The following is a 17,686-nucleotide window of genomic DNA, read 5'->3' as shown; positions in this document are numbered from 1 at the left end:
TGAGCGTTCAGTGAAAAGCACAACCCCAGGTTATGTACTTACACACACACCACAGAGCTGATCTTGACTCACAGTGGGGCTTGGAATGGTCACCTCCAAGGGGTTTTCCAAACCTAAATATTGTTGGTATAATACAACCTGTAAATTCAGAAGTATAGAAAATTTGTATTTTCCATGTGAAATCTCAGATTTTCTATATCTTTTATGCTTGGTTTTGCATGTTATTTACAACAAAATTTATTGTTCATACTACAGGAAAACACAGTTTTCTCTTTTTCTTTGAAATTGTCCACATTTATTGAATATTTTTCTGTTGAACTAGATTTGGAATAAATTAAATATCTGTAGTTCATTTTTTTTTTCACATATAACTTCTACTAGCATAGTAAATTTTGAAAGAACTGGTATTGCTGTCCCACATTCATCATTCAAAAAACTCATCAATAAGCCCCATATTTTCTAAGCTTTGATTTACTATATATGCATGTATGTACATGAAAAAAATATTCACCGGTAGTGAAATCCACTATAAACAAAGCACAAGACTAATCATTATTTTGTTTGATTGGTTTATCCAGGATTGCCACGTGGTGGAGAGGAGCCACAGGCTGAGACAAGTCTTTGTACTTTCCCAAGTCCATCATGTTCATTCACAAACAGCTCTTGATTCTTCTGCATGGAAAAAAAATATTATTTGTATATCTTTCTGAAACTCAGGACAGCGTTTGTGCTTTGTGGCGTCGTTTCTGCTCTATAGCTGAATTCAAAGCTTGAAGGATCAGATGTTTGTTGTTCAGAATGTTGTAACTAGTCAGTTCTATCAGCTTGTCAAACTCCTCTTCTGTGTAGGTAAAGCTTTGTAAACAGTATGGGGAAGAAATGCTGGAAACGTCCACGTTGCCCTGCGCCATCTCAGCAGGACTGCGCTCCACACCTGGCAAACAATGAAAGTTTGTCAATGAGGTATGGATGTGATCCCATGTCCCACTTTCCAGATGGGGCACAACATTGCTCTGCGCTACCCAGACACCCGCATTTCTCTCCCACGGGAGCCACGGAGGGACAGGACCATACTAGACCATGCCTCTCAACCTGACACAGCCAAAGGATGGCCAGGTGGTGGGAGGACTCTCTCTTAGCTTCTGCTTACCAGGTTCTTTGTATTTTCTGAAGGTGTCATTCACCAGTGGGAAAAACACCACCGTCGGTGCCTCTGGGGTCTCTGCATCATCAAAGAGGTAGCACTCCTTTAGATTTTTCTTTTCTTCTTCACTCAGGTGGATTTTGGGAAATGGGATTCCCTGCTTTAAGAAGTACTTGGACGCTTCTTCCAAAGGCTGCATTCAGACAAAAAAAGAGGTCAGAAATTCTGCCACCCCCCAACTTTTCCAAATGCACAGATGCATCCATCAAAGGCTCTTTGCAAAGATCAGGAAGCAGTGTTCATGTACAGTGTTTCTTCTGGCCTTTGTCTCTTGTGTGTTATATTAAGTACTGGTTATTAATAGAACAACATTTCAAGATCCAGCCTCCAACTTGCACTCCTGATTGTTGTCCTACCTCCTCCTACTCATCAGCCTTTATCTGCAAGATAAATAAGATGTTCGTGGCTGCGGGCAGGGGTGGTCTGGCCGCTTAGGACACAGAAACATGCCCTCTGCTGGAGAATATCCTGAAATGAGTAAAAGGGACGGGAACCTGAAATGGTACACTTTTTAAATACAGATTCATAAAAGTACAAACATTTTGTTGACTTGGAATGAAATATTTAAAAGCTCTCTAGCTGTCTTAGGTGCCTTAAGATGGTTGTGAAAAGCAATGTAGGCATCTGGAAGAAACAATCATCTTGACTGAGGCGTTAATTTAATCTTGCAGGTGTGTAAGTCATTTTTGAAAATAGGATTTATGTTCCTCAATCTGGTTGATGGGTAAGAAAACTTCAGTCTTCAATAACTTATGTCTTATACATACCTAGTAACAGGAATTATAGGCCAGGTTGTGAGCTGGTAGTTGAAAGAGCAGATATGGCATCAAAGGGCAATTCTCCAGAATTTAGAACAACAACAAAACCGGGTACTGTTTTAAAAGACAACTGGAGAAATTATTTCTAATTCAACTGCGTGTGGGTATCTTTTGATAGATACCAAAGGCAAATGAAACGAGTTCATCAGTGGTGGTACTAGTTCCAGAGAAATGCTCCACGCAGAGTGTAGCCTCGATAACCATATTGAGATACTAGGAGCGTTTACCTATCAGAGGGTTAATTAAAATCAAAAATTTGGAAAACTGACAATATTTCTGTTCTCCTTAGTGGATTTGCCATGGTATACCAGCATCACTGAGAGACCTACACATCTACATGAAGGGAGCTGTGCTCCAAGGATCCTTTTCTTCAGAATCAGTTTCTTCTGTATCAATTAATCTGACTCCTTAGGAGCTGAAGTGCTAAAAGGGCTAAAAGACAGTGGTCATTATTGAAGAAAACAGAGTAGTCATTATACCAATGTCTGTGATCCAGAAGAATAGTTTAGGTGCAGGACAACATCCACTTTCCTCTCCGGCCTCATGAGCGGTGGGTAGCTGATATCGATGTATCCCGCTGTGTCTGCCAGCCGTAAGAACTCTGCTGTTTCTGTCAGCTGGTTGGGGAAATTCTCTAGTACAGTGTCTAAAGGGAAATATTTCTTATGATGAGTGATTAATTGTAAAAAGTAGTATATCTGTTGTTTAGCTAATAAGGGAGGAAAAAATGCCTCTTGTCTCCTTTCTGCTTTTGCTTTCCAAGACCCTGCCACACTACAGAAGCTCGGCCTTTACACAGAAAAAAAAAAACAAACCTGTCCAAAGGAAAAAGACAGAGCTCCTTCACTTCTCATGCCACTCCTCTTCTGTCCCCAGTGAGCAGTAGTTGCCTTTCCTGAGAATCAAGGGACTTCTTGGATTATTTGTTAACACGTTCAATTCAGTAAAAACAGAGCTGTGCCACAATTTGATCTGTTTCACAGTTTCACTTTAAGCTCAATATAAAAGTGCTGATATCTAAAAGTGACTTCTGTTAAAGATGCTCAGGTCTGCCCAGCTGATTTGACTGGATGAAATTTAACTAGTTGTCTCAAAAGTTTTGTTTCCAAAATGAAGAATAAAGCCTGTTCATCCTCTGCCTTCTCTTCACTAATGAAAACACCAATCATCTCTAGCAGATAAAATTTAATATTCAAGAATGTTTACCTTTCCATATATGGAAGCTTTTGCTGTGGAGGTATTCATTATGCATCTGGAAACCCTTCAGGAAGTTGTAGAACTTTGAAACCATCACCCGCTCGGTCAGGACCTGCCGAATGATGCCCATGATGCCACATTCAGGAGTGACTAAGTAAGTCTCCAACTCATGGCTCCTGGCTGGCAGGGAAGGCTCATCTCCTTCTGAAGGGTAGAGGAGATTAACAAGTTGTTGGTTTGATACAGTTCTTTGCAATACTTGAATTACCAGAAGGCACCTAATATTAGCTAGAGGAAAGAAGATCCTAACAAGACATTGCAACATACAATCAAATCAATACCAAAGAAGGAACAAGAAGAAAATCAATATTCAGTAAAGTGTATTCTATGAAAAACAAAGTCAGACTGGCAACAAAACTTCTTAAAGCTGGAAAAAGTGATCTACTTCTTGATAGAAGTCATAGGTGGATTCCCTGTGTGAAGGTCAGTGGAGGCTGAGAAAGGCAGCTTCCTTTAAAACTAGTCCCAACCAGGTTTGAAAAAAAAAAAATGCTGTCAGGAGACTTAGACACCCAGAAAAGAGCAGAGAAAAAAGATCATGCTAAATGGCCCATCAGAAGGTTGGGAAAGTGGGCCAATGATTTTCTATCACAGGCATTCACTGCATTCAGGGTTCTGCAACACTTCCCTGGAGAAAGTGAGGAAAAGCCCATAAAACAAAGGTTTACAGTGAAGGATTTTCCTTTCACAAAAAAAAAAAAAAAAAGAAATTGAGTTCCACCTAATTGATATATCCAAGTCTTCAACAGCAACAGAAAAGTATGATGTGCCAGGGCAGACAGAGAACATAGTGCTGAGATGTTTGTCACATAATGTAGGTTCACTGAAAAGCCCCTGGCAAAGCTGATGTGTTAAAAACTTCAGTAGCTTCATAAGTGGCGGCAAAGGATCACTTGTATTAATTCAGTCCAAGGCAGACTAAAGGAAATAATGTTGCTATGAATTAATTCCGAGAGGAAATCTAATTAGATATCACTGGCAACAGGACACCTTAGGGGGAACCCCCCCCCCCCCCAAACCAGTGCAGTATTGGCCTCAGCTTTAAGATTTTAAAAGCCTTCATTAAGATTTCACACATCTGAATGTAACATTCATTTGAAGATTAATAAGACAACAGGTAAAGTAGAAACAGAAATGTAACCGACCAATGTCGACAGTTCTGTGTTGGGTACACCTCAGGGAGTGCCTTTGTGTAGGATCTGATGAATGCCAGGCATCCAACAGGTTGTAGGAAAAGACATTGCTCCACAGGCCTGTGCAACGGCAGAGAACAGGGAAACTTTTTAATGGAAAATATCTCTTTACAAAAAAAACCAAAAACCTTTCAGCATTGCAGGGAGTATCAGAATGTCTCAAGGTTTCCAAAAACTATATTAAGTTCTTTTGTAGCACCTTGCATTCTGTCTTTCTAAAGAATTTTAAACCTTGTGCCTGGCCTCCAGCCGCTGTAATTCATTGTCTCATACAGCTGTTGCCAACACACCGCAAACCAACATTTCCCAGACTGCATATTCCTGTCCTATAAGCAACTGTCATCAGAGAGTAAAACCACGCCATTTCACATAAAGTAAGGGTTTGCTCTACAGAGTATGTCATATACAACTGTACACTTAATTAAAGGTCTGGTGGCTGCTCCTGAACAGCCAAGATCCAAGTGGTTAGAGCACAATTTGGGATAACCCACAGAATAGTCCTCTAAAACAAGACATCTCCTCTGTTCCTAGTAAGATTTCCCTGGCCACAATCACACAGTCCCCAATAGTCCTTCTTCCCCTTTCACCCTCCCACTTGAAAGAGCACCTAAAAAATGTCTTCTCAGTACAGAAATATCCAGAACCCTCTTGGATCTTGAGAAGTGTTTCTTCCTCCACAGCTCTGCTGCAGACTCTGAGAAGAACTCTGCCAGAAAATGCAGGGCTAAGCTTTGCCTTGAAAATCTCTACCAGTGGAAGCTTTGCAAAAGCCATACATCACCAAGCACGCAATAACTGGAAATCCAGAGAACAATTATGCATTCCTTAAATTAGCAAGAGAAATACAATTCCCTTTTAAACCTGGCTTATCTGTGGAGTGGATCAAGAAGCCAAGGGTCTTCTGCTTCACAGGAATAAGAATGGGACTCACTTGAGAAATGTTAGAAATACATAATTAAGAAATCAGATAGGCTCTCTCTGGCTCTTAGCTGGTAACCACAATTTATTTGCAGAGAATTACTGGCCATTTTCCACCAACACAACCTCATCTCCCCACAGCTTGAGAAGCTTCTGTGCAGGCCTGCTGCGAGAAGGCAGCTCCTGTCATTTTTCCTGTCTTCACCTGGTGGCTCCTCACTCCAGGCAGCTCCTGTCATTTTTCCTGTCTTCACTTGGTGGCTCCTCACTCTGTAACACTTCCAACTCCCTGAGCTTGGGGATTTTAATATCTTGTGCACTTTAATATCTTCCCAACACTGGTGTCCTCCCAGGACTCGGATGTAATCAGGTAGCAATGTTTCCCTACCTTTCTGCACTGAATTTTCACAGTACCTGTATTTGCTGAAGAACTATGAGGAGGGATGGTATCTTTTACTAGGTGGACGGAGATGAAAACAGCAGACAAGCTTTCATGTACCCCAACCTTTCATCTTGAAACCTGAGGGTCTCGTATCTCCATAAGCTTATCCAGTCTTTCCAGCCCTAGCCACTGCTCTTATAAAAGGCCTTACCTCTCCCTGCGAATGACACCTTGCTTTTAATCTTAAACCATCACGCTGTAACTAACAGGACATTTTAATTGCAAACCAAGAGGGCATTACATGTTTTCTCACTAGATGGCAACACTGCTCTAGCTCTCCACTCCATCCTTTCTAAAGACACACCTCTGGCTGTGGGGTCACCAGCCTAATGCAGGTACTGGGGGTGAGAACACAGAGCTCAGCCCAGACTGGATGTGTTGGGTGTATTTGCTACCTGGCCACCTCAGGCATGACCACACCACTGTCATTGCAAAACTGCAATGGGGGCACCGTGCTCTCAGAGGAAGGCTCCATAGTCCCACCTGGCTCTGTGATTTACCTCCTCCCTCTGGCAGTCAGCACAGGGTGCTTCATGTAAGAATACGAGGTAATGGAAAGTGTGAAGGGCTCCTTCTGCAGTGTACTCAATTTGGTACGTCCAGTGCTGGTGGCTGCCTCTGAGCTATTATTGTGTTTCAGAGCCACCAGTGGCACTACCTTCCATGAATTTGTTCTCCCCTTTGTAGACCTATTTATACCCTTGGATCCTGTGGTATCTTCTGACTCTTCTCCCCCAGCCACCTCTCCAACCAAGTTCTAAACACAGCCATTAAAGCTCTGAGATTTACTGTCTGTGTGGCTAAGAACAATCTTCTGTTCTTCATGCCCAGCTTTTTCTCATGATCGTGGCAATAGGACTTGGGACTCCTTCTGCGTCACACCTTGAGATACACAGCTTCTCTGCACACCAAAGAAGGAATACCACACGGTGCTGCTGGTTGTATGGGTTTTTCAGTTCATAAGAAAACCAGTTGTTACTGGTATCCTTGGTGTCCTGTTGTGTGTTGTGCTTATTTACATGCAATATTTCCATTGTTTGCAGTCTAAGGGCAGATGGACTCTTGTGCAGACAACTTCGCCCCAGAGAACCAGTGTACAAAGAAACGTGTCAGTGAACTCTAGCATTATGCAAAATTAAAACAAGAATTGCATAAAACCTTCAAAGCTGTCTTTCATGCATTACTGGCAGCCACTCACTTTACTGAAATAAGGATGTCAAAACTCACTGATTTAATCACACTAGCGAAGTTACAAACTATTTAGAACACTATTAAACTTGCAAAAATGTCAGTAGCAGTTCAGAAAACTACTCAAAATTGACATATTTTATAGCAAACTCAGTAACAACATAGATTTTTGTTATAAAATCATCCCATTCATGGACAAATATGGTTTTAAGGCTTCAGTTTCAAAATACAAATATTTCCCATGTGGAATTCTGCTGCTGATCTGTTCAAAACAAACCTAATTTCTTTAAGCAGTCTTGAAACTTCAGGCATGGGAGTCACCATCCAAGACAAATGCAACAGCGAATAGTGTTATTTGAAATTCCCTCTAAGTATTTTTTAGCCCATCTCCAGCATCTAAGGAATTCACCCAGAGGTGAGAACAACATGTTGGACACTGCTTCGGTCCTACAGGTTGCAGGGCACTGGTTGCAATATGCAGGGTCTGTATTATATTAAAAATAAAGCATATTTTTACACAATTCAAAATTTCCCAATGGAGCATATCACCTTTCATGAAGCAGATGCGGGATTCAGGGAGCTTCTTCATCAGGCGACCCATGAAGAACTTGCTGCCAAAATCCTCTGCACGAATGAAGGCGCCGTATTTTAAGAACCCAACCTCATAAGGGGTGAACTCCACCCATTCTGCAGAGGTACAAAATGGACTTTTACATCTCAACCCTATCCCTACAGCCTTGCAGGAAGCGCTCTGAAATTACAAAGGAGCAGCAGGACAAACCCTATCACCAGGGGTGATCACAGACTGGCCTTCCCCAGTGTAAGGAGATGTCATTCAGCTGGTCTCAGCCACTCACTCAATAATGTTTCCCAGACTTGTTCATACAGAACTTTCCAATGAGCCTCTTCAGACAGGACATAGACGAAGTTTGTACCAAAAGGGGACAGCCTAAATTACCCGACATGTGGAGCTAAGGCTCTGATTTGGGATTACCTTGGCTGTCCCTGAGCACCTCCCCCAAATTAATCCCACCCCTTAGAAGATGGGTTCCTCTCAGATCCTGGGCACAAAGTCTAGAAATGGAAGAGGAAACAGAAGTTAAAGAGAAAGAGGAACTGTTTATGAATGCTATGGTTCAGCAGTGCAAGGGGTTGCAGGACATGCAGTAACCAATAATGCAGATCATTTGAACACCAACCAAGTCCCCATACAGCTCAGTTTTGCCATCACCTTTGAACTCTGAAAGGCTGTAGTCTTCTTTGATGTTGAGGATCATGTAGATAGGTAGGGGATTCTGGCCCTGATTCAACGCCTGTCGCTCATCTGAGAGTTTGTGGTTATTCTTCTGTGAATTGATCAGAAAGAGAAAAACCAAAAAGGCTGTCTTGGCATGGTGTACGGGCTTGCAAGATTACAGCAAAATAAATACCTGTCTCCATCTTCATTTTCTAATTATCTCCACTCATTTTGTGCCCAGACTTCTTTTTAACAAGGAGTGATCTCAACATTTACACATCCACATGAGCTTATTTAATTACCAGTGAGCTGTAGGAAATTGTGGTACAGTGGTCCCTCGTTCTTTCCAGTAAATGCACCCATTTTACATGGATCATTTAAGTTCCATCAACAGAGCAAAAGAAAACAACAGCAGCACTTTGCTGTTAGATGCTCAGACACTCATACTGGTAGAAGGAGACGTAGGTTACCTACTCTACAGAACGCCCTTTGGTCTGCTAGTTATGTATTGAGAGATATGTGGGGATAAATGCTCTTTGTTAGGCAGCAAGAAATCATCTGCTGGATAATGCTGGCATGCTCTCAGGCTAGCACCTGTCCCTGGAGCTTCCTTTTCCATATAACAGTATTCAGCAGCTGTTAGGAAAAACAAAGACACACTACCCCATCACCTAATGCTTTTTCCAGCAGAAGCCCCCAAAAATCAATGCTAGAGATCTGGTATCCCTCTTGCTTCCGTAGTTTTAGCTCCTTGTCATAGTACTTCAAGCTCTCCAGGGAAAAGCAGCTCAGCTTGCTCTTGGTCATGTGCCTGCGGACTTCACCAATCGGTCCAGACAGATCCTTGCGTGACCAGTCAGCACTCTGATACAAATGTGATAAGGTCCTGGAGAAAAGAAAGGAAGCACGTTGTCATATGCGCAAAACAGTTTCACTTTTTCAACTTGGATTTAAGGACTACATCAAATGAACTAGCTGAGGTTCATTAAAAAAAAATATTTTGGGCTTGGTTTATTATGGAAAAGATTGTTGTTTTTTATTTAGGGGACCCCTCGAATCCCTACTGAAACCTGAGGACATGCAAAAGGTCCCTCCATGCTACACAGGTTTCTGCACAAGGCTGTGATCTGCACCAGGGTCACTCCCTAGGGAAGATCCTAGAGGTGAAACAAAGGGTCAAGGAAAATGTTCTTCCCAATAAGCAGTACCGAGGCCATATTTTGGCTCAGGCAATGTATTCCTAATTCAGCAATAAAAATGCTCAAGACTGAAGTAGTACACCTTCCTTTACCAAAATGAAGAGAATAAATGTCATCGCAAAGCAGACCGTAGAGGTGAGGAATGATGTCTTTGCTCAGGATCTCCTTACCATGTTGAACCAGATGACCCAGTGATGTACGAAATGGCATCTAAGAGACCCAGCTTCTGAAGACCCAATAGGTTGCCTAACAGAGATGTCAGTGCCCGGGTGCCACCTCCTGTTGTCATGACTGCTACCACTGGTACCTGTTTAAACATCAACACAGCAGGGGTAAGAGACAACTTGGTTTACCAGCACACGTGATCAGAGCTGAGTGAATTGCAGCATTTCTGTCCCACAAGAAATTCCAACATTTCACCATTTCCCCAAGCAGGGAAGGAAAAAGATGAAAACCAGGTATTTTGCACAGAAAAAAAAAAAAAAAAGCAAGCAAAGCTACTTTTTACCTTCTTTGATCAAAATCAATATTTTTTTTATTCTAAACTGTCACATGCTGGCTTACCAAAACAGCTCAAAGCTTGTTGTTTCAAGGCATTTCAATATTTGACTGTGTTTTCCTCAGTGGAAAACACAGCTCAAATCCTCAGCTCTCATCTCATGGGAGCTCTATTTTGAGAACAAGCAGAGCTCATCCTCTCTTGTAAGTGAAATATAATGATTAGATTACATTTCCTATAAAGTACCTAGAGTATATAATTGCAGTGATGAACCACAAAGCCTAATTGCATGGAAATGTAAATTGCATTACATGAAGACAAATTCCTCCAAGAAACCCACTGAGAGAAGGGGACCCAAATGGCATTTCTCATACACATTTCCAGGCAACTACGTCAAGAAAACACTCAGCAGTAACTTGATTCAAATCAAACATCTCAGATCAAAGCAAGTATCCCGATTTGGTTTTACCTGACTATGGGAAAACTTTCTCTTTTTGGAAAATCTGAAATTACTAGTTACAAGTACTACCCCTAAAAAATTCTTACATGTAAGAAACTTCTTTCTTTTCCACTGAAACTAGTGTGCTAAGGAGAAACAATATACTGATGTGATCAGTTTGTGAGCAGGGACATCATTTGTAGCATCCAAAGCCATTCTGTCATATAATGCCTTTGGCATAATATGCCTTTGGTCCAGATGTCCTGGACAAAGGGAGAAGAACAGGTGAAAAAAGACCTCTCAAAATGAAAACTTTTTAATTTCTGAAGTGCCTGATCACAGACCAAGCTCCCTCCCTAAAGCACCAACCATCCCCATGCCATCAAGGACGTGAACAAATACAAACCCTAACTCGGTCAGACAGGAGAGAGAAAAATGTTAAATGTCTTTGAGCTGTTAAAGTGACAATACAGCTGAGACGATGAGCACCAGAGAAGAGAGTCTGTCTTAAGAAACATCCTCATCAGTCAATGTATGCATCACTTCAACTGTTAGGTATTCCTCCTCCAAAATCTGATAATATAAAATACCTCATGGGGCCTTGGTGACTGAATGCTCAGCTAAGAGATTAGGACTATCCAGGTCTATGAGTCACAGAAGAAAAAGAAATAAGGCAGGGGAAAAAAAAATTATGATTTATGGCATTCTGTTTTCTGAGCAAAACGTGCAGCAAGTGGGTTTGATACTACTCATGTTCTCACATTGTTTCATCTCAATATTTCTCAACGCTTTACGTGGGGCACTGAATATATCAAGGCTGGTTAAGGAACAATATGTCATATCAACAATATGTAACATATTCCTCTTACACAGCATGGTCCAGCATTTATGGTGCTCCCCATACCTCATGGTCTTGTAGGTCTTGCTCTAAATGAAGTGCTTTTTTCAGAGCAGAAGCCACAAACTTCCTCCGTTTCTGCAGGAAATTTTTCTCCTCCGTACACAGATCAAAATCCAAGCGAACGTCTAAGTTTCTTGACCTCAAAGTCCAGGGTTAAACAGGATGTGCATTGCAATTAATGTCTAAGCCCGTGCTTACCGGTCGCAAACCCTATCAGGCTTAGAAAAGCTGTTAGTGCGGCCCCAGAAAAACAAATCACAGATGGTACAGACAAGGTAGAGAAAAGACCAAGAAAGTTAGAAAGTTGTAAAACCTTACAGAAAAAACAACTGAAATATTGTTTATTGCTACACTGACTTTCATGAATTGTCTAACACAGCAATCCATATACAGATATTACAAACAGTGGTATATTTAGGATTTGTTGCCTGAAGACATCCAGGTTTTATAAATACAAATACTCTGGATTCTTCACAAGTAAGGAAAGTGAGGTATAAACACATCTTTTTCTAAACTTGTAGCTCCATGGATTTTGCAGCCAGAAATATTATTCTCCCCATTCAAACGGAACTCCTGCATAGTAGCATAACAGGAAATTTCACCCAGCACAGTTAACAATGTCCACCTTCTGGACGTGGGTAACTAACACAGGATAAATAGAGGTTAATATAATCATTGACTAAATCCTTTCTCCCTTAGTAACAGAAAAATGTGAGAAGGCAAAATCTGGGCAGCATCTTGTTTTCACAACCGCAACACCCAAAGACAGAATTTCTTACCAGTCATTTGTCTTCACATGTAAATTTATTGTTTCATCCTAGAAAAAAAAAAACACATTATAAGCACTGGAGAAGATTTTTTATTCTTTCCTTTCCTTTCAGTCAGATTTGAAGCTCTTAACAATCAGAAAATCCATCCAATTTTTAAAAATTCTCCAAGTCCACTTTATTTTCTTTAAGTTGTTTTACACTAAAGATACAGAGAGCAGTATACAGGAAAAACCAGCACCAGCTCTGCCAGTGTGCCCCGTCTTGCCTCATAATTTGAATTTGCTCTGGCCTGCATTAGTCCCCCAGCTGGCCACGGTTTTTGGTTCTACTTGGTTCATATCATAGAATCATAGAAAGGTTTGGGTTGGAAGGGACCTTAAAAATCATCGAGTTCCAACCCCCCTGCCATAGGCAGGGACACCTCCCACTAGCCCAGGTTGCTCAAAGCCTCATCCAGCCTGGCCTTGAAAATGTACAGGTTCATAACCCTCTCTGTTAGGAATGGGAGGGCACTAGCAGTTGTATATCTAAACCTCTACTTCACATTGATGTAGTTAACTCATGCCCATTGATCTTTGGTCCACAGCTTCACATTCATTCTGTAAAGCTGGTATCAATCACCTTCGCTACTGCTACTTTCTCCTTGAAGGGAAGTGAATCCAGAGGAACAGTGAACGATACATGGCAGTCTTTTTTACCTTCACTTGAGGTACCCTGAAAAAATAAATTATAATGTAGAAAAATATTTAATGTATACATCACAAAAAATGTACATTTTTTTCAACAGGTGTCACTGTCCAGCAATTTCCAATTTGGCATCTAATATTTAGGTGTCTTAGAGGGTACAGTGCACTTACAGAGCAGAAGATGACAAAAGATGGCTTTAATTAAAAATATAAATTCTTTCCATTTGTTGCAGTCAAGTATGGAAAAACATGAGTTTACTGTGCTTACTCACACTAATGATCACATACCAAGCAGAAATGAGGCTTCTTCTCTGCTAGAGCCACGCGCAGCTCTGAAAGGCTGTATTTGATGTAATGGAAGTCCAGGGGCTCTGTGGGTCGCCCAAGAGAGCCCAGCGACAGGGTCTGGCTCTCTTCATAGGATCCTTTCACTGAAAATAAGAAGTCTTTTTCTAAAAAAAAAATAAAAATATATATATATACACACAGAGAAGTTAATGATTATTATCTCAGAAACAGAACATTAAATGGTCATTCAGAAGTTGTCATTTTAATGTACAAAACATTAAGCAATGCTTGAAAGCTCCCAGACACTATTTATCCAAATGGGGATCATTACAGCAAGGGGGGGGTTAAAAAAAAAAAAAAAAGTTTACAAAACAGCAGTAGCTGTTTTTAAAACTCAGACATACAGGTAAATTGTGCAAAATGTAAATCATTGGGAGATAAATATTTATTTACTTCTATTTTGCAGCACTAATAAGGCTCATCATTCTAATCTTTCACTCTAATTTCAAAGTTTTTGTAGTTAGTTAGCACAGATACACTGTAATTGTTGGATCTATGACCCTGTACATACTCCTAAACATCCAATTTCTGTGTTCTAATTGTAAGAACAAAGTAGGGAAATTACTGGATGAGAAAATGACAAAAAAAACCAAAGAGATCTTTTCAGTTTTCCATAAAATAAGATTTTTGTTTGTTTGTTTTTAGTTTAAAGGCTAACCTGAAGGTTCTTTCTTCATCTGTCTATTGTCCACCAGGACTTCCAAGCAGGAGATTTCACGAGACTGTGTCAGGGATGAACAATGAGAGAAACAAGTACACAAAACATGTCATATCTCAGTTACTTCACTGCTACCTATCTCTGGTCACCTGCTTCCCTGGGGTCTGCAAAACTGCCCACCCTGTGTTTGTTAGGCTGACAAGAAAAAGACCTTGGCAGTCCCCAGGGGGAATGACCCAGAGGCAGGCAGTCAATGAAAGAGCACTTCAGGCTTTGTCAGGAGGCTTGCTATCAGCTGGGGGCAGTGGACAGGTCTTTGGGTATCCCTAATGACTGTGCTCACTCTCTCCTAATACATCCTCCCACAGGAAACAGCACAACAGGATGGCTGCCAGTGTCTGACCTCCCCATCTCCCTTCCCTTCAGCCCTGCCTGCAGTGAGGTGTTGGGGCACCTGCCAGATTCACCATTCCCATCACTAGCATAAAGACAAACATAGAAGATAAATAGTTTAAAATTACCACTAATACACCATTAGTGATGAGCTTTTCAGGAGGGACTGGACTGAAAGAGAGGGGAAAAGATGCAATCAGAACTAATAGGACCTAAATAGCTCTCTAATTCAACACCAAGGAATAACAGTTCCTTAAATGTTACCTTATCCAGCATAGTCTCAAATATGTCACTGATTTTTAATTTTGGGAAACATCTGAAATGTGGCTTCCTTGTTTTTTTAATGATAACGGTAAGCAATAGTAGTAATAAGCACAGTGGCTGCAATTCTTATAATCCCCCCCCCTCTTCCAGCAAATAAGGGGATAAATTAGCATCCAGGATGATTCTTGGTAGACAAGGCACACAGAGTTTTAACCAACATGAACTAACTTGATAAACACCAGCCATTGCTGTGATGCTGAATGTTTTAAACTATATGATATTAAATGCTAGCATTTGTTTGACTGCTTGCGTTTGCAAAGTACAGTTCTTCAGTCTTGTGTGAGTTTTACTCACATGCTCTCCGACGCAAACTCAACCTCCAGCATCTCTTGTGTCTGTAAAAGATTAATTCATTCTAAGCATCTAAATTCATTTTCTTTCTCACTGGCTATGGTTGTCAATTATTATTCTGGCTCCTGAAACAGCTCTTAAAAGTCACATTTCCCTCCTGCTCCAAGGTATGCTCAGATGAGTGAAAGTAATTGAGTTAGAGTGATTTTGGAAAGTATTCTTCCTCTTTTGTTAACCGTCAGTCCTGAGGCGGACCCCACTTGTCTCTTCAGTGGTGAGGCAGAGTAAAACGGTCATGTTGACAATCCCCAGTTCTCAGCCTGCAATAACTGTTGGCTTAAAACTGTCTAAAGCCTCGGGGTTTTGGGGGGGTAACATTATCAGAAGATTGATACTGTTGGATAGCAGAGGGCATTCTCAGTTCTGATCAAAAGGACTCCTACAACATGGACCATACATTGACCAGTCATCAAACAAGTTAGTATAGACTGCCTGCTAATATCACCATAGAGCTCAATGCCAATACATATCCTATAAGAAAAGTCAGTGAAACAGCTATAAAAGTATCTAAATTGGACACCCAATTAGATGTCCAATTAGACAATCCAATCCATAAACTCATCATGTATGCATTCAGGCATACTGAAGCAATGAGCTGTTGCAGTAATTGGCCATCAATGAGTTTTAGCACTTCAGCATGGATCTTCATGTTATATTCAGGTATATATAAGAGAATTACAGGGCAAGGTACCAGTTTTTAAGCGAACACTCCAATGTCTGTGCCAGAGTCACAAGTGCTGGTTCCAGGAGAAGAAATTCTAACAGAGAAACTTTGTGCAATGATGAAGAAGTCTCTTATCTCCACCAAAACCTATTTGAGCAACAGAGTCAAGAAAGAGGAAAAAAAAAAAAAAAAAGGAACTCTGGTGTCGGAAAAACCCTGCTAAGAGGTTTGAGGAGCTAGTAAAAGCCTTCAGGATCATTCCCAAGATAGGGAGGTAAACCTTGTCCACTTTGTTGAACAAGGTTTGGAAGGTATTTTACAGGATACATGAAGTGCAAACCGATAGATAACAAACCCTCCAACCTACAACTGCTTTACAATAAGTTATTTAGGAGGTAATACCAAAAATGTGTTTCCTTCTTGTGGCCAAGGCAGGTTTATTCCTCACCTTTGGATTTAGCTGAAAAGTCAAGCGAACAGTTTCTCCAAGCTGGATTTTAGCAACATCAAAGAGGACAGTGAAGAGGAGGTCATCTTTAGTGATTGCATTTTCATCATAGACTTTCAGCTCAAGAATATTCTGTGAAGAGAGGTACAGGATTAGGAACACTACTATTTTGAGACCTTACAGAGGCACAAGATGATGTGCTCAGCATGTTAAGCAAGACAGGCAAAGGATGGGGAGAAATGAGAGAGCATGCACAACCTTTCCATCCACGCAGACCTGGATAAAGATATTCTGAATCTAAAATAGTTGGGTCTGTTACTGATTTTCTCCTGCAGAGTAATTTAAATGACAAAAGCTAGTAGAATAATTGAATATATAGCTCCCATATTGAAACACATGTTTGACCTCTAATTTGGTTTGATTTTCCCTGTATTGTAGGAAACCATCTACCAATCGGGACTTTATAGTGAAAACAAAAAAGAATCCTTGGATATAAGCAGTGATTAAAATACGTTGAGGAAGCACCATATAACTACTGCATGGTTGCATAATTATATCCTGTAAATTATTAAACAGATCACACGGAGATAATTACCACGGAATGTTTTTGCTAACCTGGTGACAAAATGCACAGAAAGCAGTAGGAAAAAGGCCTTTTTCCATTGGATAATATCCTACACTTCTCAATCTCTTCTTCCTTCCTCCCACTGCACAGATCTCCTCCTCTCCCTCCCGTGTCCCCTGCCTGTTTGGATGGACAGGAGGGGTAGCAGCCCCTGCCATGCCTGGCTGGTAGCTGCATGTGGGCTGATTCAGAGGTGCCAACCAGAGTGCTGAGCAATAAACTACTGTTTTCTCAGTGGGGAAATAATTCAGGCTTCTCTCTGTGTATTCGGCAGCTCGTTCTCATGTAAATTACAGTGATTATCTCATAGATTCTTATTTATCCATCAGATTTAACCAAAACTTGCTAAGAGGTTCAATGCTTATTAAAAACACACAGATAGTAGGCACATGGTCCATAATTAAATCTGATAAGAGATTGAATATACAAATACACTGAAAGGAAGATGAGCCAGAATACAAGCATTCTATTTTGACATCTATCATTTCTGTAAGAAACCAGCAGGTGAGAGGTGGCAAGCTGCAGTGAACCTGAGTTTGTGGTTTTCTGCCAGAAGACAGGAAGGCTGCTGCCCTTTAAGGCCACACACGTAAATGCATCACACTGTGCTTTGGACAGAAAAACAATTCTGTTTGGGGCAGGCAGGGTCAGTTCTTGCCTACCACGCTTGCTAGGAGAAACACACCGACAAGAGGCAGAGAGAAGCAGCCCCAGGAACTCGGCTTACAGGCCAGCCACAAACTGCTTGTCAAGGATTGTGGAAGGGGATGGAGAGGATATGGTTAAAAGCAATTGTCTGCAGTTTGCAGAAGGCAGGCTTACACTGAAGAGCATATCAGTTTTCCTAGCTGTGATACTGCACCAGACTGTCCTTATTTAGCTAAAATGTCTGACTTATTTTCTTAGTGACTGGACGATTTGAAGCCCCTCGGTTACTCCCAGCCAGGCGGGGGACACGCACAGGTTGCCGGCGGGCTGCACCACGGGGCTGCTGTGTGGGAGGCAGCCGGGGCAATCTGGGCAGTTCACTGTTTCTCTCTGCTCCTGACAGGGGATAGGAGGGCAGCATCGCTGGGAGCCAGGCGCTGAGCAGAGCCAGCCCTTGGCAGGGCTGCGTGCCACAG

General features: G+C 41.3%; 1 protein-coding gene across 1 annotated transcript in view; it reads right to left on the bottom strand.

Annotated features, from left to right (window-relative positions):
- Window positions 1-713: 713 nt before the first annotated feature.
- The window catches only part of LOC104471790 (cytosolic phospholipase A2 epsilon-like), a 35,036-nt gene continuing 18,063 nt past the window's right edge, over window positions 714-17,686 (bottom strand). The window contains exons 4-20 of the mRNA XM_010087271.1: window positions 15,938-16,069; window positions 14,769-14,809; window positions 14,279-14,321; window positions 13,758-13,821; window positions 13,040-13,203; window positions 12,687-12,779; window positions 12,075-12,112; window positions 11,299-11,434; window positions 9,627-9,763; window positions 8,921-9,143; window positions 8,252-8,366; window positions 7,570-7,707; window positions 4,425-4,532; window positions 3,229-3,423; window positions 2,502-2,668; window positions 1,151-1,337; window positions 714-934 (exon numbers count right to left, since the gene is read on the bottom strand). Of these exons, the coding sequence (XP_010085573.1) occupies window positions 714-934; window positions 1,151-1,337; window positions 2,502-2,668; window positions 3,229-3,423; window positions 4,425-4,532; window positions 7,570-7,707; window positions 8,252-8,366; window positions 8,921-9,143; window positions 9,627-9,763; window positions 11,299-11,434; window positions 12,075-12,112; window positions 12,687-12,779; window positions 13,040-13,203; window positions 13,758-13,821; window positions 14,279-14,321; window positions 14,769-14,809; window positions 15,938-16,069 (2,202 nt within the window). The remainder of the gene's footprint in view (window positions 935-1,150; window positions 1,338-2,501; window positions 2,669-3,228; window positions 3,424-4,424; window positions 4,533-7,569; window positions 7,708-8,251; window positions 8,367-8,920; window positions 9,144-9,626; window positions 9,764-11,298; window positions 11,435-12,074; window positions 12,113-12,686; window positions 12,780-13,039; window positions 13,204-13,757; window positions 13,822-14,278; window positions 14,322-14,768; window positions 14,810-15,937; window positions 16,070-17,686) is intronic.

This window comes from Pterocles gutturalis, unplaced genomic scaffold, assembly GCF_000699245.1.
Source record: "Pterocles gutturalis isolate BGI_N339 unplaced genomic scaffold, ASM69924v1 scaffold876, whole genome shotgun sequence".
Lineage (NCBI taxonomy): Eukaryota > Metazoa > Chordata > Aves > Pterocliformes > Pteroclidae > Pterocles > Pterocles gutturalis.
This window is presented reverse-complemented; position numbering and strand designations above follow the sequence as displayed.